Genomic DNA, 24794 nt, shown 5'->3' on the forward strand with positions numbered 1-24794 from the left:
AGACACAGGCAGAGGGAGAAGCAGGCTCCATGCAGTGTGCCCGACATGGGACTCGATCCCAGGTCTCCAGGATTACGCCCTGGGCTGAAGGTGGAGCTAAACTGCTGAGCCACCCCAGCTGCCCTACTTACAAGCTTTGAAAGGGAACAGTGATAATATCCGTGCAGGAAAATAAATAAGGGAACTTCTGAAATAGGGTCAAAACCCGAGCTCAAAAATATTAACTCCTGTACAAGTATTTTCTACTGCTACACTTTTTTTACTTAAATAGAATACCAGGAAATGAGGCATTAAAATTAAATTGCCTCAACAAATACTTGTCCCCTCAAAGATCTTTTTAGCTAGACTAAGAATCAAATTCACGTGAGACAGATTATCAGAGGAAAATAAAATTTAATAGGTGTATGTGCAGAAAAATCGACATACATGTGGAAGCTCCAAAGACTGTCAGTCAAGATGAGGTACAAATACCATCATTAAAGGAAAAGGGGTAGAGATCTGGAGCTTCGCAGGAAAAAAAGGAAAAAAAAAAAAAAAAACACTTTACATGGTGGTAAGAAGAGTACATATTTGGTAAATTAGCTTTTTGTCTTACCTTACAGATGCTTCAGGGATAAACTTTGTCACTGTTAATATATTCTGGAAAGACCCCCCAATTTAGATTCTTCAACTCCAATTATCCAAAGTGGCACATTCTGGGGGAAGGTGGGTAGAGAGAGGTTGTCCTGAAATCCTTCAGTTCCCCCATCTGAAACTTCCTTGGGCATTTCAAATATTAAAAGTTGAAATGGTAGATTACTTCATGTTACTGATCTAGCATTTTACCCTGGCAATAGGACATTCTAGTCAAAGCCAGGGTTATATAACCAGTATTTATGATTTTATCTTGTCATCATGAGAACAGGTTCTTAGTAAAATTATACAAATATATATATATATATATATATATATATATATATATATATATGGATAAAAAGTTACTGAGACTGTCTGAATTCTGGAAGAATCAGGAAGAAAAGATATATGTTCCAATTTGTTTACAAAGGTATATTTTGTGCAACTTCTTCAAGTCAGTTAACTTAAGGGAAAAAATTTCTTAAATCTTTAAAAAAACAAAATATTTTTTAAAGGTTTTATTTAAATTCCAGTGAGTTAACATGCACTGTCATATCTGTTTCAGGTGTACAATAGTGACTGAACAATTCAATACAAAACCCAGTGCTCAACACAACAAATGCACACCTTTATTCCCATCACTTATTTAACTCATCCCCCAATCCACCTCCACTCTGGTAATAATGACCAGTTTCTTCTCTATAGTTAAGAGTCTATTTCCTGATTTGTCTGTCTTCTTTTTTTTCCCATTGCTTGTTTCTTATATTCCACATATGAGTGAGATCATATGATATTAATCCTTCTCTGACTTCTTTTGGTTAATATAATACTCTCTAGCTCCATCCATGTCATTGCAAATGCCAAGATTTCACTCCTTTTTTTAAGGTTAAATGGTATTCCATTCTATACATATAGCACATATTCCTTATTCATTTATCAATGAACACTTGCACCAGACTGACTGAAGCAGAAATGCTCACTGTCACTGACTGCTATACCACTCCTCAATGAATCCATGGCACAGACAGGGCCAGAGCATGGGACTATACTCATCATGGTGCTCACTAAAGGGAGGAGGGTCCCACAGAGCAACACATCACCTTCCATAAAAGGTTACTCTTCTATAGTGAATATAAACTATGTTAGGCTTATATATCTAGCATACTAGTGCTTTGAGCAACCACAGCACACACCCTGATGATCCTATGTATATCAGTGTCCAAAAGGCTTCTTCATCTCCAATATCTATCTACTCTGCCATGTGACTTTTTTTTTTTTTTTTTGCCATGTGACATTTTGAAGCTATGCACTAAATGACTGCATCATCCAATACTCCTCCTGCATCTACTGCCCCTGATCTAGGCCTAGGCAAACAGTCATCATTGTCATCCAACAGCATCTGATGCTAACACACAGGAATTCAATTCAATCATGAAGATAAAATAGGACTTCCGTACTCCTCAGAAGCCACCACACTTTACAATTCCTTTGTTCCGTTACATTTATTCATCAGATGACACCACCAAGAGCTGCCTGTGCCTTTGCAGTGACTAAAGGGAGCCACCTCCAGTTCCCTCCCCACATTGGAAAGAGTTTTTCACACTTCCTTTTAATAGGACTTATCTTTCTAAGGACAGTACCATCATTATGTTTTATTTATAGTTGCCTCTCACATGCCAGTGCTAAATGTCTGAATTTCTGAATTGTTACCCATTGGCCTTACTGGTCTCTAATCAAAATTAAGAGCTTCATAAGAACACTTTAACCACAACACAGGCAAAGAACATTTGAGATGCCTATGTAGGTTGAAATAAAACTGGGTATAAATAGAAATGGAAATCTGGAGATAATTAAGAAAATAAAGAAGTATAAGTTATTTTTCTAAATCCAAGGAATCAGTTATACAACCCAGGAAAGATGTCATCTCTCCACATGCAGAATTCCTCAACTTCTGTATTTTCTCTTACCTGGGGCTACAATATCATTCCCAATGAATATATTTCTCTAACTTATGGGGTATCTATTACACAACAACCATTGTTAAAAGTATATGTTTACTTCAAGAAACATGAAAAAAACCACCCACACTTATGATATGGGGCACATACTGTTATTAGGGGCTATGGGAGAGTGCTTTTAGAGTCCCTGATCAAAATCCAGATTAGGCCATTCAAACTAAAACAGATTTATGTAAGCTCTGAGTCTTCTCTAAGGGACATAGGAGGGGAAAGTCATGGGAGACAAGAAATGGTTGCTCAAAAGGGTAGGCTGGGAATGTCAAATTGGAAGGTACATTAATTTCTGATTCTATAGGGTGTCATGTACGGAATGCACTAGTGATATGGTCTTGTTTCACTTCAAATCCCCTGCAAAATTACTGCGCATATACAAAATGTATGCCAAATGGCATTATCGTGGAGTACTTCAATCAGTCAATAAGACCCATATACAATCTATAGTATATCCGTTATATTATCCCACTAGTCCCAAGGAGGAGAAAATGATACAATAGATATGCTAAGGGAAAAAAATAATTACACATTATCTAAACATTAAGGCCACTGAGAAAATGGATTACTAGATATATTTCCACTGCATTACAAAATAGGTGATAGATACCATCAGCTACCTACAACCTTATATAAAATGAGACTGGTTAACACTGGTAGTCGGATAACATTTCATTCATTACATATCCATATTAACATGATAAAAACCACTGTTTTATTAAGTAAAATATATTAAGTTCACAAATAGACTAAGTTATGCATTTCAATCCCCTCCATAATTCTTGCTCAAGGATTATATCCTTACATCCTATACAGAAGCATTAAAGAGTACTCGAGCACTGATGTGGGAGTAGTGATTTCAATAATTTTCAGGCATGAGGTATTCTCACCAAATGTGGATGTACAAATTGTATGTCATGTCGAGGAAGAGTTAGCTATCCTCTTTCTACTGTAAGGATTTCTTCCTTTCAACCACATCCACTAATATTATCTACTTCTAACTATTGCTATCATGAGGATACATCAGTATTTTACTGGATTTCCACCTCTTTTTCCTACAATACCAGTTGGTAAAATATTTTAATTATATTCTATATATTTAATTATATTATATTCAGGAAGTTCTTTAGTTTTAATAAATGGAGAATGATGTTCTGAATATGTACTTCATGACAACTATAGTTAATAGTATAACCACAAACAATATCTTTACTTAGATTTTCTTTATATATTGTATATTATATTGTCCTTCCTTTTCCATGGACACTTAGATATGCATGAGGCCCACCTAATGAAGCTGGGATCTCATATCTTTGATGTAGCAACATCAGTCACATAATTTCACACACACTAAAAATAAATGAATTTGCTGAAGTGACTTGAGAGTAGAAATACATTATTTACTAGACACAAATCTCAAATATGGTCAATGTAAAAAAAAAAGCACATACTGAAATTGAAATTAATTAGACCTATGCAAATATCCATCAACTTAATCTTCTGAAGCATAAGAGCATATACATTTTCTAACAGTTTAACTTTATTATTATTCCTTATCATGAGTATTTTGATGATGTAGTGCTTTCTACTTGATTTCTATGGCATTTTCGACATTTGAAGTTCACTTACATATATTTCTAAATATTTGTGTCTTTCAAGTTATTTTCCTTTATGGTCTCTCCGGTGTTTGCTACAGTGTATATTAAAATGAAGGTCTTTCTTCATTCATTACATTTGTAGGACTTGAATCTAGTGTGCATTTTCAGATATTAAGGATTGAATTCAAGTTAAAGGCACTGCAATTTAGTTTATATTTTACAGTTTCTATCCTGTATGAGAACTATGATGTTTGAGTAAGTTGTGAGTTCCAGCTAAAGGCTTGAGACATTCTTTTACCTTTGTAATGTTTCTCCTCAGTATGAACTCTGAGATGTTGAGTAATGGTTAAGCAATCATAAAGGTTTTAACCCATTTTTTACATTTAAGTTTTTTTTCTCAAATATGAAGTCTCTGATGTTGAATAAACCTTGATTCTGATTAAAGGGCTTGCCAAATTAATCATGTTTACAAAATCTCCAGTATAAATCCTCTGATCAGGAGTTAGGCTTTAAGGATTGCTTAAAGGCCTTGACATATTCTTTACTTTGGTTAGGATTCCCTCAAGTATGAATTCTGTGATGTCGAGTCAGGTGTGAGTGCTGGATAAAGGTGTCACCACATTCTTTACATATGTAAGGTTTCTCTCCACTATGAATTTTGTGATGTCGAGTAAGATGTGAGTGCCGGTTAAAGGCCTGGCCACATTCTTTACATATGTAAGGTTTCTCTCCAGTATGAATTCTGTTATGTTCAGTAAGTTTTGATTGTTGATTAAAGGCCTTACCACATTCTTTACATTGGTAAGGTCTCTCTCCACTATGAATTCTGTGATGTCGGGTAAGATGTGAGTGCCGGTTAAAAGCCTGGCCACATTCTTTGCATATGTAAGGTTTCTCTCCAGTATGAATTCTGAGATGTTCTGTAAGCTTTGAGTGCTGATTAAAGGCCTGGCCACATTCTTTACATATGTAAGGTTTCTCTCCACTGTGAATTCTGTGATGTCGAGTAAGGTTTGAATGCTGGTTAAAGGCCTGGCCACATTCTTTACACTGGTAAGGTTTTTCACCACTGTGAATTCTGTGATGTTGAGTAAGGCTTGAGTGATGATTAAAGGCCTGGCCACATTCTTTACATTGGTAAGGTCTCTCTCCAGTATGAATTCTGTGATGTTGAATAAGGTTTGAATGCTGGTTAAAGGCCTTGCCACATTCTTCACATTGGTAAGGTTTCTCTCCAGTGTGAATTCTTTGATGTCGAGTAAGCATTGAGTGCTGGTTAAAGGCCTTTCCACATTCTTCACATTGGTAAGGTTTCTCTCCAGGATGAATTCTGTCCTGCTGAATAAGATGTGAGTGGTGGATAAAGACCTTGCTACATTCTTCACATTTGTAAGGTTTCTCTCCAATATGCATTGGCTGTTGAGATAATGATGAGTGCCAGTCAAAGGCCTTACCACATTCCTCACAAATATAAGTTTTCTGTTCAGTAGTGACTGTGTTATGTATGTTTAGTTCTGATGATTGACTCAACATGTTCTCAGGTTTATTACATCTATGCATGTGAATTCTCTGATAATCACCAACATTGGAGGACTGATTACCAGACTTCCCACATTCATTATATTTATAAGGATTCTCTCCCATAGGGTTACTCTTATGTATAATCAGGTTGGAGCTTTGATAAAAGACTTCCACACATTTGTCACATTCATAATGATTCTCTGGAAAATGAATCCTTAAATGTTTATTAACATTTGAACCCTGGTTAAATTTTTTCTCAGATTCATTGCATTGAGCAATTCTGTTTTCATTGAAAATGCTCTGGTCGTTTTGTAGGGTTAATTCCTCAGTAAAAGACTTCTCAAATGGATCCCACTTAGCACTTTGTTCTTCATTTTTAAATCTCTGATTTTCAGAAATATTTGACTCAAAGGTCAATCCAATTCTACTTTCAAGGTGGTTCAAATAATTATTTTCAGCATGGACTAAGTAACTTTCCAGATTTTCCAACTTTTCGTTCTCCAAATATGTATCTTTCACCATTTGATTTGAGCCTTTGCTTATAGAAACACACTGCTTTGCAGAAATAGCAGACTTAAGGGATGTTTTCCAAAATGTTTTATATCCTTCACCATTTTGGGCAGTGAGATTCATATTACGGACAGTTGTCTCAGTTTGGATATGTCCTTCATGATATCTTTGATGCTCTTCACTCTCCCCATCATTTTTCCAGTCTATCATTAAGTGTAAATTCTCAAGGGCACTATGTTTATATCTACCCACTGCCACGTTTTGGAAAGAAGCTTCTATGCACAGCTTTGACAGGAAACTCTGGGTGCCATGCGAAGATACAGCTGAAAGATATTGAATAAGAGAAAAGTAAAATCATTCCACTTACTACTCTCAGATGAATATAATGAAAGCTTCTAATATGCAAAATTAAAATCAATCACAGAACTTCAGCAATATGGCTGAGAAAGAAACGTCAAGACTTCATTCCTCCAGGAGACATAAACGTGCAGACCATGTCAAGATCGCATAGCCTATCACATAATTCCATAGTACTGTCATGCTGAAGCACACATCACATTCCTGTACCTCAAAAAAAATCAGAAGTACCATTTGAGCCCAAAAATAGCAGAAGGAAGAAAATTTAAACTTAAAATAGAAACCAATGAAATAAGAAAGCAAAAACAGGAAAACATCAATAGGAAGACTGCATTTGCAGGGAAGATCAACAAAACTGATATACTTTAAACAAAGAATGAAAGAGAGAACACTAAGAAAAATGAGAAGTGAAACCAGACACAATATAACTGATACCATAGAAATAAAAACAATTATTAGAGGTGACAATGGATAATTATATGCCCACAGACAGGTATCAAAAAAATGTCTACAAATCTCAAAAAGGTATAACCTACCTGACTTCATTATGGAGAAATTAAAAAAAAAAAAAATACAAATCTCAAGTAATCTACCACTACTAAGTAGATTGAAAAAATAATAAGAAGAAAACTCCCAACAAAGAAAATCCTATGCCAGATATATTCACTGGATAATTCAAACATTTAAAGAGAAAATACTTCAAATCACCTCCAACATTTCCAAGGAGTAAAGAGAAGGAAACTATTAATCTCTGTGATACCAGCTTTATCACGTTATCAATGCAAAAGGAAAACACTATAAGCAAAGAAGACTACAAACTTCTACCTGTGAGGAATAGTTATACTAAACCCACAATAAAATGAAGCAAACTGAATCAAGAGTTTTTTTATTATTTTACAACATAATCAAGTGAGAACTCTTCCTGGAGTTCAAGGGTCTTTAAGCATTTGGAAATCTATAAATTTAAGAGTGTGTATTAACAGAATGAAGGTCAAACATTACATGTTCATATTAATTGGTGCAGAACAAGGAAGTGAACATATTGGACACCATTTCATGATTAAAAACATTCAAGATTAGGAATAGAAGGAAACCACCTCAGCCTAATATAAGACATTTATGTACTGAAAGCTGAAATCTAACATAGTAAATAGTAAAAGGCTGAAGCTTCTTCTGTATGACCAGAAACAAGGTAATGGAGTGACTTCAGTACTTCCATTCAACATAGTATTATATATTCTAGTCTCAACAATTAGGCAAGAAAAAAATACTCAAATCCAATGGAAAAAGAAAAAAAAAAAAACTCTTCACAGAGGACATGATCTATAGAAAGCCCTAAAGAATGCCTATTTTTATTTTTATGCTGTTTTATTGCTTGGTCATCATGTGTAATGCTTATTTCTGCTCATTTTCCCTTCTAGACTTTCACTTTTAAAATTCTATATATGAAAAAAATAAAATAAAATAAAATTCTATATATGCTTGAGTTTAAAAAAAAGTTCAAATAAGCTTTACACTATAGGGAACTAGAAAAAAAGAAACAAGTTTAGGAAAGAAAGGATATAACAAAGAAAAACCAGACATAAATAGAGATCAGAACAAATAATAACATTACTGTTTTTATTTCTATGAAAATTTCCATCAGAATCCCAATGCCATATTTTTTGGCAGAAAAATCAAAACCCCTTCTAAAACTCATGTGGATGTCACAGGATAACACCAACAGAGTAATTTTCGATCTGAACAGTACGTTGGTGGCACCATACTCCCTGATTTAAAACATACAACAAAGCCACAGTTACTAAAATAATGCTCTACAGACATTAAATACAAGAACAGAACAATGGAAAAGTAGGGGTGAGCTAGCCCTGTCCTTCTCCTCCCAAAGTACATAATACTAAATGAGAAAAACTATTAACCTTACAGTGGACGGATCTGGCACAGAACACAGAGGAAACAAGGTGCATGAACCTCTAATAGTGCTGTGAAATAAATGTCCAAAACGTAAACATGAAAACATCCATATTATTCAAATATCAAGTCACAGGTAGAATCCACACTCTGTAATCTAGAACAGTGTGTTTGGGCTTTGTCTTTCAGGTGTGAACACAGGCTTTCACAGGCTCCTCTTTGCATTCTAATAAGCTAAATCACAAAGGCTTGGTCCAGAGACCCTGACATGGGAGGTTAGCTGATATGACAATTGTGGAACTCTCATCTCCTGGAGATGCCCTGCCCTCACTTAATAATGTCCTCCAGGGGGCAGCCCGGGTGGCTCAGCGGTTTAGCACCCCTTTCAGCCCAGGGCGTGATCCTGGAGACCTGGGATCAAGTCCCACATCGGGCTCTCTGAATGGAGCATGCTTCTCCCTCTGCCTGTGTCTCTGCCTCTCTCTCTGTATCTCTCATAAATAAATAAATAAAATCTTTAATGTCCTCCAGGGTTCCAGAAACACTGTGGGATTTCTTTGCTACAGCACAGATGGACTGGAAGGTTGGATATAAGTCATAGTCCTCATGCTTGACTAACGTCCTGTCCCAATTTTTTTCTCTCAGTATATAATGTTCTATTCTTTCCTCAGCATGTCCATAGCAAGGTATCTCTGTGTACAATGTTACTGATCTAGTCAACTGGAAAAAGAACAAAGTTCATTTAATGCCAGGGCTAATCTATGGCTTCCTTACCTCATTTATCTCTCAGGTTTAACCAAAAAATGACAAATATTAATTCCTCTCTAGGTGGTGGAAAACTAGAAGGAAGAGGCACACCTCACATGGGAACCAAGGGATTGAGTCAAGGATTCGTGGAATCTAGATTAGGTTCAGTCAAGAGCACCAAGTATACTTTAAATATATATATTTCTATACTCTGAAGTACTCTGCTGCTTCTGGGCAAATGTTGAGCATGTAAGGCTCCAGACAGAATTCCATACCTGCATCACAGATGAGGTTTCAAAGGGTTTCTAAACACAAGGAAGAGGATAAAATAGGTGAGCCTGGAGTCCTTCCTTACCTTCACTTTTCTTTCAAGCTGACTCCACCCCTGCATGGTGAACTCCATCAGCCACTCTTCTCTGGACCTCTCTTTATTTATCCTTCTTCAAGTCATCATGTCAAACATATTTGTGGAAATAGCATCCAAATCAACAAGTAACACAGGTGCAATCTGCTTCTGATACAGTGTTGGCTTTCTTAGCTTGGACCTCACAGATTACACAGATTTTTAAAATATGAAGGTTTTCCTGCCCTTTTACTAATTCTCAGTGCTACATGCTACAGCATCTCTTCTGTTTTCATGTCAGACTTCTTCCTAAAACCTGACTTTGCCTAAACTGAGCACAGGAAATAAAATCAGTTGCAATATCCTGTATCCTCAAAAGAATGCACTTATTCAGAAAAGCACTCATGAGACATGTGGCCATTATTACATACATGTCACTGGTGAGAGATGTGAGAGAGAGAGAGAGAGAGAGAGAAAATACTGCAGGGAAAACTATTTAAAAAATTCTCACACGAATGACTGTTCTTCCATGTCTTAGGCTGCTTAGCCAGTGAGTACTCCAGGCTCTTCTGTGTCCTATTCACTTCTTCACCCTGCCAGGAATTCACTCCTCTCTCCCTAGTCTTCTCCTTTCTTCAGCAATTTACCCTTATCGCCACTGTGTTACAGATTAATTTGCTTTCCTAAATCTAATCCTATTATGAATACATAGGATTAGCTTCATTTGGAGTAGGTTAGCTTTCTTTACATGCAAGTTTTAAAGAACGTAGTTGAACCTTATATATGTATATGCACCCCTCTCTCTCTTTTTAAGACTTTATTCATGAGAGACAGAGAGAGAGAGAGAGAGAGAAAGAGAGAGAGGCAGAGACACAGGCAGAGAGAGAAGCAGGCTCCATGCAGGGAGCCCAATGTGGGACTCAGTCTCAGGACTCCAGGATCATGTCCTGAGCCAAAGGCAGACACTCAACCGCTGAGCCACCCAGGCATCCCTCTATTTTGTTTTGTAGTAAAGTATAATCATATTAAAGTATAATTGACATAGATTGTTACACTTGTTCAGGTATACAAATGGAGATTTGACAACTCTATAAATTCTACTACGTTCACCACAAGTGAACTAATGTCTGTCACGATATAATGCTATAATAATACCACTGAATAGGGCAGCCCAGGTGGCTCAGCTGTTTAGCGCCGCCTTCAGCCCAGGGCCTGATCCTGGAGACCCTAGATTGAGTCCCACGTCGGGGTCCCTGCATGGAGCCTGCTTCTCCCTCTGCCTGTGTTTCTGCCTCTCTCTCAATCTGTGTCTCATGAATGAATAAATAAAATCTTTAAAAAATAAATAATAATACCACTGAATATATTCTTTATGCTGCATCTTTTATCACCATGACTTATTCATTCCATAATGTGAAGCCTGTACTTCCCATTCATTCCCCTTTACCCATTTTGTGTACTGTCCCTCTCTGTTTCGCTCGGGTAACTAGTAGATTGTTAACTGTATCTATGGGTCTGTTTCTGCTATTTTGGTCGTTTCTTGCCATTTGTGACAATGTGGATAGATCTAGAAGGTATTATATGCTGTGAAATATGTCAAAGAAAAATATATGATTTTACTTCTATCTAAACAACAAAACAAATTAAAAAACAGAAGTAGAAACAGACCCATGAATATCTAGTTTGATCTGAATAAAGTGCATGGATAATGTTGAAAACTATAAAAATTCCAAGACTGCACATATTCTATAATACGAGAAGTTGGCCTGTAACAAATTTCCAGTGCTGGTAGAAGACAACAGATCCTGGATCAAAGTCCAAGGATCTTACAAGCTCATGACACAGCAATCATCATAATCTTCTTCCAGATTACACTAATTTCACAAACCAATCCCCCAACCACAATTCATACAGATAGATGCTGCACATGAAGTAGGTTTTTTGCCACATCTGTGAGATTCTGAGCATAGTAAACCACAATATATTAAAGGAACACCTAGCATAGCATATCTGTCCATACTCCTGTCATAAAAGAAGACAATTCCATTTCCTGTGCAGTAAATAAATCCATCCTCTACTCAAGAGCAAGATGAGGGATCCCTGGGTGGCGCAGCGGTTTAGCGCCTGCCTTTGGCCCAGGGCGCGATCCTGGAGACCCAGAATCGAATCCCACATCGGGCTCCCGGTGCGTGGAGCCTGCTTCTCCCTCTGTGTCTCTGCCTCTGTCTCTCTCTCTCTCTCTCTCTCTCTCTGTGACTATCATAAATAAATTAATTCATTTTTTTAAAAAAAGAAAAAAAAAGAGCAAGATGATATCACTACATTTCAAAGCCTTTTTATACACAAAGATCAATGGAAAGACAATTAGAATAAAAATTTTCAATGCTTCTATCAATAACACCTAGAGAAACTGAAACCCATAGATAATCATCTCCCAACATATCCACTATTCAGCTTGATCCTGACTTTGCTCCTGCCTATTTTTCCCATGTGTACACCATCTTGTGAAATACTCATTAACCTGACACAGGATCTGGAATAAAATGTATTCAACTTGCACCAGGAAATGTTTTTTTAAGGCTATAATCAGCAGGATACAATGCAGAAGAATCATGTGAGCTACCACATTCACTTCTGCACTATCCCTGTGGGCCCTGCATTCAACCAAGTAAAGAAATCCCAATACCCATGACGGTCTACCTTAAATTTCTGTTGTGAGCTTTCTAAGGGAGATGGGTGAAGAAAGAACAAAACTGTGCAGAAGCATACAATTTACATGTATGTGAAAAGATGAGAGGATTTTGTACTCTTTTCCCTGGGTAAGTAGAACAGATACAGTGGAAGCATGGCTTAATACAATAAAAGTGATGGGAATTAGAAAACACATAGGAATTAGGGCAGAAGACTTCAGCAAAGGTGTTCACCAATCATCAATGTGGAATATTAAAAAGACAAACACAGCCCTAAAGATACTGGACATTGTGTAAAATGAGATGGTCACAAGTGCAAAAATATTATCGATAGCCCTGAACTTAGGTGAAGAACATTGATCCTATGAATGCACTTGACACACCCTTTGTGCCTGTACTGGATGAAAATCATGGAACCTCTGGTCCAGACTATGAGTTCACAACATGATTTTAAGGAATAATAACAATACAGTATACAGCAAATGTATGATTTGGTTCTGATATGCACAAAAGTATCCAATACACTTCCCTTCATATTTTGCTGCTCATTTGGCAGTGACATACAGCAGAAAATTAAAAACTCTTGTACTCGGAAGTTTTTACTCTAAGCTGCTTCCAACAAGCACCACAGAGCTAATGTTAATGATTTGAAAGACACCCAAGACCCACACTGTACCATACTGAACACACCTCTGGCCACTCTGTAAACATTCAAATGAAGTATCCACCCAAAACCATGGCAGAAATATTTTCACCCAAAAGCTGTCATAGTTGGTGGGAATCCTTTAGAGTCAATGACCAATGAGTTGAATACACTCACAGGTTTGGCAATAAAATCTAGAGAACTTAACCTAAACCCAGTGAACTAAAGAGAGAGGTAAAGGTAAAACAGCTATCAGTTTGCCAGGATTCCTGCTTCAATACATAACAAGAAGATGACTCCTATTGCCAAGACCTTGGATGCCATTTTGCTATGGGAATATAGGAATAATTCATCTGAGCAAAGAGGCCCATGGAAGGTTTTGACAGACATCAAAACTGACACTGGGTGTTTGGTCCTATGAGATTGGTAAACATCACTAGAGACAGGAAAAGATGGAGAGAAATCAGAGAAGTCTGCTTCAAGATCAAGGTGATATTTACTCATATTAGGAAATGACTGCAGTAAACAAATTATAAGTACAATACAATATTTTCAGAATATATTTCAATTGATCATCAAATCTGATGGAAAACAGAAAACAGTCACTACAGAAACCACACAACACATTCATTCTTAATAAATTTCAGATCGAAATTATAAAGATAATGATGCTTTTAGAAAAGCACAAAAAGGGATGCCCGGGTGGCTCAGCGGTTGAGCGCCTGCCTGGGGTCCAGGGCGTGATCCCGGGGTCCTGGGATTGAGTCCCACATGGGGTTCCCCACATGAGCCTGCTTCTTTCTCTACCTATGTCTGTGCCTCTCATGAATAAATAAAATGTTTAAAAAAAAAAAAGAAAAGAAAAGCACAAAAATATTCTATCTCAGTGGTCTTGGTATAAGGGAGATTTCTAAAAATGATAAAAATCACTAACCACTAAGGGTAAAATAACTGGATTGCATTAAAATTAAGAACTTCTCTACAGGGCAGCCCCGGTGGCGCAGCGGTTTAGCGCCGCCTGCAGCCCAGGGCGTGATCCTGGAGACCTGGGATCAAGTCCCACGTCAGGCTTCCTGCATGGAGCCTGCTTCTCCCTCTGCCTGTGTCTCTGCTTCTCTTTATCTCTCTGTGTCTCTCATGAATAAATAAAATAAAAAATCTTTAAAAAAAAAAAAAAAAAGAACTTCTCTACATCACAAACTGAAGAGAAAGAAATAGAGACACAGAAAGGACACAAAGGACCTATATTCTCACATATACAAACTACAAAGATTGAAGAAAAATATATAACAGTAAAAATGGTCACAATGACCAATTAGCTATTTTAAAAAGAAGATTATCCAAAATTTAATTCCCAACTCCATACTAACAGGAAGTAATATACAAAAACAAAACAGGAACTAAAGCCACAACTTGGCAATATCACAGACAAACCAGAAAGCTACTCTGAAAATACTTAAAATAGATCTTTCCTCATTGGGATTCCTGGGGAACCTGTGGTGCTGGACCACTGGGCATCCTACAGACATGAAGAAGGTGGGTAAGGACTTACAACAGCTAGTGCTCAGATGTTCGAAGACTGACAGACCAGACTGTGTTCCACCTTGCAGTAACACCCAGAGATACAGTGACACTGCCCAACTGCAGAGCTGAGATGGACACACCTGGTTGAGGAGTGTTGTCAACAGCTGTGCCTGACTTGGGTTTCCGGCCAATAAATAGGTTGAACTAGAGCATGGAGGCCACTCTATGACCCTATATGGGCAGGCATACAAGTTGGAAGTCTCTTTCCACTGCTGAGCACAGACTCTACTCACCACCACCACCACCAGGAAGTCTGAACAAAGACCCTCGGCAACCACACAGACTATCTCACAGACCTACTGGGGAGAGCCAAGCCAGCACCATCATCCAAGTGTTGAGCATAACCCTGATTATGCAGGACCAGAGCGCTTGAACAGGGAACCAGGGCAGTCCCAGAGCCTAGTCTATCATACTGCCCGGCAACAGAGAATGGCTTCAGTCCTGCCAAATGTCTGAACCTCTGGCTTCACCTGACCAGGGAAGTGCCAGCCAGCATTGACTTGGAAAGCACTCAGAGGCCCTTAGCTCCCAATGGACACACGTCTGCTCTCTGAGAACAGAAAATATGGATTGCAAGGAAAATCATGACCAGAGAGATCATCCCAATTTTCAAATGCAGAGAGGCTATTTTGCAGTTGTATTTCAAGGTTCAATATTCACATTCAAATGGAGTGGATTCAGCATGAAACATGACTACCTTTTTCATGAAAAATAAAATCTAAATTATTAAGTATGACATGTCTGTTTTCATAGTGTGTACAATATCATCAGTATCACATTTGTTTAGCTACACTCTCAATACTACTTCTATATTAACCTTATTAAAAGCATCATAATGTGCCAAAGGTTACAAAAAAGAAAAGCTATAATACGTATGTGAGAAAATAATCACAAATAATGTGAGGTTTAAGGCCGTCACGAAAAAAGATTATTAGTGATATCATCCCACTGCTTTAACATGTACAAGTGACCCTTGCATAATGCAGGGGGAGTTCAGTGTACACACCTCAAGCAGGTGAAAACCCATGTATAACTCTGACTTCCTAATACTTAATTTCATAGCCTACCATTGACAAGAAACCTTATCAAAAAGTCAATTAATATATATTTTCTATGTTATATGCAGTATTCCTACAATAAAGGAAGTTCAAGAAAAGAAAATGTTAAGAAAATCAGAAGGAAGAGAAAATATATTTACAACACTGTATTATAAATAAATTTTGACTATAGGTGGACCATATTTCAAAACCCATGTTTTTCAAGGGTCAAGTGTACTTTGTTTTACTGTCTGTTTACCAGCAACCTTGATGAAGGTGGGTCAGGATAAGGTTGCATAGGAAAAACATTTCTTTCATTACACATTAGTGTTAGTGTTAACACATTAAAATCCACTTAGCATTATTAATTAAAATATATTAAGTTCAAACACACTATAAGCAAAACACTGGGAAAAAATCATTATTATGAGTCTTGGTCAAAATGCTCATTACATCATTCAAGAATATTCTTGTCCTGATAATAAGGATCTGTGAGTTGTGCTTTCCATGTTATTCAATTGAGGCTAATTATTGAGTAAATGTGGATTTACAATAATTCTACACCCTTTTTAAAAAATATGTTGTACTTATTTATTTGGCAAAGAGAGAGAGCACAAATAAGAGGAGCAGGAAAGGGAGAAGGAGGCTCCCTGTTGAGCAGGGGAGCTCAATGCGGGCTTTGATCTCAGGACCCTGGGATCATTACCTGAGCTGAAGGCAGACCTGAGCCATCCAGGAGCCCACATTTCACACCCTTTTATGGAATAGTTAGCTATACTTTCCTCAGACACCTGTGAAAATTTCTTTATTTCAACCAAATAACAAATATTCTTTTTTTTTTTAAATATATATATATTTTTAATTTTTCTTTATTTATGATAGTCACACAGAGAGAGAGGGAGAGAGGCAGAGACACAGGCAGAGGGAGAAGCAGGCTCCATGCACCGGGAACCCGACGTGGGATTCGATCCCGGGGCTCCAGGATCGCGCCCTGGGCCAAAGGCAGGCGCCAAACCGCTGCGCCACCCAGGGATCCCCAAATAACAAATATTCTTGATTAGTATCAACTGCTATGCAAAAGATATATCCAGCTTTAAATAAACCACCAATGTATTCTCCTTTAACAGCAAATGGCAAAAATATTTAAAATTTAGCATGTTTCTGTGCTTTACTTGAATGCAAATAATGCCCTGAATCCTTACTAAATCGGTAATTATTTCACTCTTATACATCAAACACACACATCTCCATGTGGACTTTCTTCATGTATTTCACATTATAGCTTCCTTTATCTTCCATGGAAAAGTAGGTATAAATGAATTCCCCATCACAGAAGCACCCTCATGTTGGTGAGATAGCAAGAATCAAATCATTTTGCATGCACACAAGCAATAAAGGCTTAGCATGAGATGATTTCAGAGTAAAATTAATAATATTTGCCATGCAAAACATCTCAAATATCATCAAAGAGAAAAAGACACACTGAAACTAATTATTCCTCTCCAAACATCCATTCCCCCTTGATCCTTTCAGGCATATTAACAAATACATAGTTTAGCATGATATCATGGGTTTGAACAGTGTAGGTCAATATTCAAACACTTTTTCTTTTTTATGAATATAGTGTAGTGTAATAAACATGTTTTCTCTTTGTAATGATTTCCTTAATATTTTCTTTTCTTAATCTTTATTATAAAAATACTGTATAGGATACAGACAACACAAAAAGGGGATGATTAACTGTTAATGTTATAGGTGAGGTTTCTGGTCAACAATACGCTATTTCTATGGAGGTATGGTTTTAAGTTTTGGGAACTCAAAACTTAAGTTCCGCTGCAGGGGCACCGGAATGGCTCTTTAATTTTTAAAAAGATTTTATTTATTCATTTGAGAGACAGTGAGTGAGACAGAGAAGGAGCAGAGGAGGGGCAGAGAGAGGGAAAAGTAGTCTTCCTGCTGAGCAGGGAGCCCAAGGCAGGGCTGGATCCCAGGACTCTGGGATTATGACCTGAGCTGAATGGAGATGCTTAACTGATTGAGCCATCCAGATGCCCCTAAATAAAATCTTTTTATTTTTTTAAGATTTTATTTATTTATTCATGAGAGACAGAGAGAGAGAGGCAGAGACCCAGGCAGAGGGAGAAACAGGCTCCATGCAGGGAGCCTGATGTGGGACTCGATTCTGGGACTCTCCAGGATCACGCCCTGAGTCAAAGGCGGATACTCAACCGCTGAGCCACCCAGGACTCCCCCTAAATAAAATCTTAAAAAAAAAAAAAAAAGAATTACACACAGATTTCCCCTTCCAGAGGGGGTTAGTACCCCTCCTGCCTCTATAGTCCAATGCTAAAATGTAACAGATCTAAATGTTTTAACTTTTGATATTTCTCTGTAATAAATACTGTGATTTAGAATCATGTCTAAAACATGGTACTGCCTTATTGCTTTCTGCTGTGAGTGCTCTGATTTATTTATATTTCATTTCTATTGCATACTTGGTGAATTGTTTATATCTTTAATGTTTTTATTTTTTATAAAAGACTTTTTTTGAGTAAGGATCTGCTCCAGGTAAAGACTCTGTCATCATTCTTAACATTTGTAAAACATCCCCCAGGATATATATCATCTCACATTGACTACTTCTGGTTATGCATTAAATTCCTTGCCACATTCTTTACATTTGTAGAGTTTCACATACTATGCACTCTATGATGTTCAGAAACTGTGTAGTTATGCTTAAAGACATTGCAACATTTTTTAACATTTGTCAGCCCACTACATATTACCTTTCATTGATAAGTTTTGAATGGTACCTAAAGGCTTTGCACACTGTTTACATTTGTAACATTTCTTCCCATTATGAAATGTCTGTTGTTGAATGAGCTTTTAAGAGTAAACAGTTTGCCACCCTTACTATATTTCTAAGCCTTCAGTTTAGTAAGGATACAATGATGTACACTAAGATTTCAGCTTTCACAAAAGACTTTCCCACATTTACAACTATAATACCGGTACTGTGAAAACTAGGGTCTCTGATGTTTAATAGGATTTAACCCTTGATTGACGTTTTTCCCAGATTCACTGTACTGGTATGTTCTGTCTCCGTTATATACACTTCCATAATTAAGGAAGATAGCGCCTTCACTAAGATCTTTGTAAGATCAAAACATATGAAACTTGCTCCAAATTAAGAATTATGTATATTAAGTACTGCACAGTGATATTTGGATAAAGACTCAATGGTTTTTTGGGCAACCCAGGTGGATAAGCGGTTTACGCCGCCTTCGGCCCAGGGTGTGATCCTGGAGACCCAGGATCAAGTTCTGTGTTGGGCTCCCTGCATGGAGCCTTCTTCTCCCTCTGCCTGTGTCTCTGCCATTCTCTCTCTCTCTCTCTCTCTCTCTCTCTCTCTCTCTCTCTGTCTCTCATGAAAAATAAATAAAAATCTTAAAAAAAAAAAAAAAAAGACCTAATGGTTTTTATCAAAATTAGAGACTTTGGAACAAGGAGAGATTATGTGTTGGTGGAAGTATAATGAACCCTCTGAAAAGCACTTCTCAAATCAATTACATTTAGACATTTTATTTTCATTTTTAAATGTCAAACGTTCAGAAATGTGTCAGGGAATGATTAAACCAATCTTATTATTTGAAATGGTTTGAAAGCTTGCTTTCAGCATGGACTAGGTGGCTTTCCAGAATTTCCAAATACCCTTAAAAAAAATATGTATGTTTAAAAAATGGATTATCATCCCTGGGTTGAAAGATACTGTTCTGCAAATATAACTGACTTAAGGTGAGGTTTTCCCCCTGAATGTTTTATGTCCTTGATCTCTTGAGGCAGTAAGGATTTCATTATGGGAATTGTCCCAATTTGCTTAAACCCATCATGTCCTTTCTCTCTTTCACTAAGCCCAGTCACCTTCTCTTTTTATTTTATTTTTCCAGTCACCTTCTCAGTCATTCTTAAGTATAAATACTTATTCCCATGGCTTCCACATCATTCCATCATTCTACAAATTCAACTCCTTTCCCTGACTTTCCCAATAGACCTTCGATGTTATGAAAAGACTAAAGGATACAAAATAAATTATAAAAAATAAAAAAAAAAACCATCCCAAAATAAATTGTCACACTTACTACACTATAACATGCATACATGTTAGAATACTAATGTACAGAATTAATATCCATCATAGCACATCAGATGAATGGAGAACCACCAGGACTTGCTCCTCCATGGAGACAAAAATGGACTAAATTACCTTTTACAGTGCTCCATAAGCCAGTTAGGAGAACATAGCACCCGCAGGCAGGTACAAATGAAAAGCCACATCAAAGAGATGAGGAAAGTTTGTGACACTTGCCCACAACAGCAGCTCACCCTTCCTGACTCTCCACGGCACACTGTGAGAAAACTCTTACCTCTCCTCAGGAGAGAAAGAAATGAGTGACTGGTATGTTCAGTGATCTGGCTTCTTGGCTGCTGCCTGAGGGATTTGTTTCTGTCATGCATGACATGTAGGCAGAGGGAACGACAGCACCCTCTGGATACATTATGGTGGCTGCTCATACCAAAGGTGAGTATTTGTTCAATCAATGCAGAATATGAGCTGAAGACAAACAGAGAGAGGAAAGGATCACGGACTCCATAAAGGTAACTACACATATAAAACTGGGAAATTACAATTTTCAGACATGACGGATGCCCCTGAATGCGTGTGACAGACTCCAGAATTGCTACTATTTGTGTTCATCTGTACAAAGCAATTCCATAATCCTGGGTCCAGAGATTGCTTTTTAAAAATTCCCCAATATTGGGATGCCTGGGTGGCTCAGTGGTTGAATATCTGCCTTTGGCTCAGGGCATGATCCTGGAGTCCTGGGATCGAGGCCCATATATCAGGCTCCTTGCATAGAGCCTGCTTCTCCAATCTCTGCTTCTCTCTGTGTCTCTCATGAATAAACAAATAAAATCTTTATTAAAAAAATAAAAATAGGGATGCCTGGGTGGCTAAGTGGTTAAGCCTCTGCCTTCGGCTCAGAGCATGATCCTGAGGTCCCAGGATCGAGTCCCACAACAGGCTCCCTGCGTGGAGCCTGCTTCTCCCTCTGCCTGTGTCTGCCTTTCTCTTTCTGTGTCTCTCATGAATAAATAAATAAAACCTTTAAAAAGAAAAAGGTTTTTTAAATAATTAATTAATTAATTAATTAATTAATTAATTTAAAAAATAGGGCAGCCTGGTGGCTCAGCGGTTTAGCACTGCCTTCAGCCCAAGGAGTGATCCTGGAGACCCAGAGTCAGGTCCCGCGTCGGGCTCCCTGCATGGAGCCTGCTTCTCCCTATGCCTATGTCTTTGTCTCTCTTTCTCATGAATAAATAAATAAAACCTTAAAAATTATTAATTAATTATTTAATTAAAATAAAAATAAAAAATAAAATTCCCCAATATCAACAAAATATAATAAGGCATACAAAGAACCAGGAAAGGGGCGCCTGGGTGGCTCAGGTGGTTAGCATCTGCCTTCGGCTCAGGTCATGATCCCAAAGTCCTGGGATCAAGCCCCGCATCAGCTTCTCCCTCTCCCTCTGCCCATCCCCCCTCCACCTTGCTCATGCTTGCTCTGTCACTCTCAAAAAAATAAATAAAATCTTAAAAAAAAAAAAAAAGAACCAGGAAAACATGCTCCAAACAGAGGAATGACATAAATCTCCAAAACTCACCTTAAATTAAGAAAGAACTATTAATTGCCTGACAAGGAATTCATATAACCATCATAAGGACACTCATGGAGAAAGAAAACAGTTAATTAAATGAAACCGGGAAAACTACACATGACCAAAACAAAAATCCAAACAAAGTTTAACAACAATAAGCCAGAAATTACGAGCTAAAGACTACAATTACTCATTTTACAAATAAACCAAAGGGTCAGTCACAGACTTGATGAAGCAGAAGAAAGAATCAGTTATCTTAAAGACATCTTATTTTAAATTCTCTACTTAAAGCAAAGAAAAACATCCTAGAGTCTCAGGGACTCATGGGACACCAATAAGTAGACCAGTATGTACATTAAGGAGAATGAAAGGGGCAGAGTTTACATTAAGTAGAAAAGGCTTGTACTGCCCATATATGTGGAAAGAAAAAACTAAATCAACAAGCTCAATAAATTCAAAGTAGGACAAATCTCAGGACATAAACACAGGGACACATCAAAATGAACTTATCAAAAAACTCAGGTGAAAAAAGAATTTTGAGAGAACATGACAAAACCAACGCATCTTTTTAGGAAAGATTTCCCATAAGATTAATAGTGGGATTCTCAGCAGACATGATAGGGAGAGGTGCATAATATATCCAAGTACTAATGGATCAAAAAAAAAAACGCCAAGAATACTGGCAGCCCAGGGCGTGATCCTGGAGACCCAGGATCAAGTCCCACGTCAGGGTCCCTGCATGGAGCCTGCTTCTCCCTCTGCCTGTCTCTGCCTCTCTCTTTCTGTGTGTCTCTCATGAATAAATAAATAAAAATCTTTTAAAAAATAAAAAATAAAATCAAGCATGAATAGCTCTAATAGAAAACTTTATGAATAAGCACTTAAAAGACATTAAAAAACGTATTATTAACATGTCCCTCTCCTTACATAGAATGCAAGGCTATAATCCATTCTTTAGAAACAAGCAGCATGGGGTGCTGGATGACTCAGTAGGTTAATGTCCAACTCTTGATTTCACCTCAGGTTACAATCTTGGGGTTATGGGATTGAGCCCCTCAGACAGTCTGTTTAGGTTTCTCTCCCTCTCCCTCTGCCCCTCACCTTGTAATTGCTGGCATGCATGTACACACACATTCTCTCTGTCTCTCATAAATAAATAAATTAAAAAGAACCAAGCACCCATAGAAATATCTTTCATTTTTGAAATAAAGAAACATCAAAATTGTAAAATATGCCAGCAATTACTTTGTAAAAAATAAGTATTTGGAATTAAATTCAGATACATTCTTGGTAAAGTAGAAGAAAAGCCTAATGATTAATTTTTCTGAAGTAAAATTAAACTTATAAGCAGAACCTTTTTTAAAATATGGGAATTTTACTAATTATCTACCTTACTTCTTACTGGCAGTCATATCACAACTATTCATAAGAAAAGAAATCAGAGATGAATCTGATATATAACTAATAAGAAAGTAAAAACACACATGACAAAAATCACAAGAACTTCATATCATACAAAAATATGAAATGATACAATATTAAGAGATAAGAAAACAATGGAGACTATTAAGGCTGAAAGTTCTAAGTTCTAAATGTTCTAGCTCCCTTATGGAATTAATTTATAAGTTATGTAGGAATTCTAGAATACAAATAGATACATTACTTCACCACTGAGAAATGCAACAGAGTGGAACTTTCTACTATTAGTCAATACAAAGAAAAATGAAGGGAAATAAAGCATTAGATTTTCTCATTTTAGGGAGATGCTTTATTATCTGAGGAGATTACTGAGTCTCAATTTTGTTCAATTAAGATTAAAGCCTTCAAAACATTGGAAAGCATAAACCAGAAAACATGGATGTCTGTGTCCAGTGTTCCTGGATTTCTGCACCAAACCCCAGTATGTCCCACCACTATCATGACACATTTCTCACACGAGGCAAAACAGAACTTAGAAAGGGTTTAGCATAGAGTTCCTCAGAAATATAAAGATTTCCCAGGGCTCTCAAAGCAATGGAGAAGCTCTCGGATTATAGAGACCCTCCAACTCCTGGGGTAGTCTCCTGGCCCTCGAGTGGAAGTGATGAACCATAACTGGAGCTGAAGGAGAATCTTTAGACAATGTAAGAGCTTGATAATGTTGGATAGAACATGTCCCTCTGTGAGAAGGAGAGAAATAAAACTAGGCTTTTCAAACTAATTCCCATTCGAGAAAAGCTACATAAAACATATTTTAAGGTCAATCTTCCTGCTTCACATTTGGACCACCCTTGTCATCTGCTTCATTCAGTCTCACCTACCTGGGTGGATGGTTACTTTCTTCTTTCTCCTCATATCCCAGAGCTCCTTCTCTGGCTCCAAAAAGATGACCAGGTTTGGCTTCGATACAACGAGATCTGTTTAACCAAAAAAAGGAATAGGAATATTGCTGGAGAGTCTAACTTTCAATCCACTATTGTGCTCAGTAGAGAAGAGAGGACATTATAGAAGTCTAGAAAACGATGCTCCAAATGCTACTGACCAATAGCCCCTTTAGAACACGCAGGAAGGGAAAAAAAAACAAAAACAAAAACAAAAACAAAAGAACACGCAGGAAGGGATGGATCCCTGGGTGACTCAGCCGTTTAGCGCCTGCCTTTGACCCAGGGCGTGATCCTGGGGTCCCTGCCTTGAGCCTGCTTCTCCTCCCTCTGCCTGTGCCTCTGCCTCTCATGAATGAATAAATAAAATCTTAAAAAAAAAAAAAAAAAAAAAAAGAACATGCAGGAAGAGTTTCAAACATTCACATTATCGGGACACATGGGTGGCTCAGTGGTTAAGCATCTGTCTTCAGCTCAGGTCATGATCCTGAAGTCCCAGGATCGAGTCCCACATCAGGCTCCCTGCATGAAGCCTGCTTCTCCTCTCTCTGCCTATGTCTCTGCCTCTCTCTCCATGTCTCTCATGAATAAATAAAATATTTTTAAAAATTCACATTATGACCTCCACTTCCAAGTACTACCGATACAATAATAAGGAGTAAAAATTTGAGTTTAGGATGTAGGCAGTACCATTTTATGCCACTGACTATGTAGAATTATCACTAATCTACAGAATTGGTGATACTACCCTAAGGAAGGAGAAGCTAAAGCTGGAAGGAAACGTGAAAATTTTTCTCTACACCTACAAAACACTACTTATTTCCCTTATTGCCTGGACCTGCATTCCAGTCATGCAAAGAATCTTCAATGAGATGGTCTTCAAGAAGGAACAAATCCCTGAGTGTGGTTTGGAAATCTGGAAGGAGTTATTATCACCCACGAAGAAGAGGTTTCCACAGTCCTCTATCATCACATCTCTGTACAATTCCCACCGTGTGTGGTTCAGGCATCTCCACTCCTCCTGAGTGAATTCTATGGAGAAGAGAATCCCTGAATATCAGCATTGCTGAGCACCAAGCCCAACTTTGGGCTCCAGCCCAAGACCCACGAGATCATGCCATCCAGGTGCCCCTTTTAATTAGATTCATATT

The 24794-nt window shown here is 37.6% G+C and overlaps 2 protein-coding genes across 2 annotated transcripts in view; both read right to left on the minus strand.

The window, feature by feature from the left end:
• Positions 1 to 24794, minus strand: part of LOC121484192 (putative protein ZNF720) — a 99179-nt gene that overhangs the window by 47848 nt on the left and 26537 nt on the right. The window lies entirely within an intron of this gene.
• Positions 1431 to 24794, minus strand: part of ZNF813 (zinc finger protein 813) — a 53156-nt gene continuing 29792 nt past the window's right edge. The window contains 2 exon segments of the mRNA XM_041742995.1: positions 1431 to 6576; positions 23584 to 23679. Coding sequence (XP_041598929.1) covers positions 4718 to 6576; positions 23584 to 23617 — 1893 coding nt within the window. The 5' untranslated portion in view covers positions 23618 to 23679 and the 3' untranslated portion in view covers positions 1431 to 4717.

Source organism: Vulpes lagopus, chromosome 2, assembly GCF_018345385.1.
Source record: "Vulpes lagopus strain Blue_001 chromosome 2, ASM1834538v1, whole genome shotgun sequence".
NCBI classification, from domain to species: domain Eukaryota; kingdom Metazoa; phylum Chordata; class Mammalia; order Carnivora; family Canidae; genus Vulpes; species Vulpes lagopus.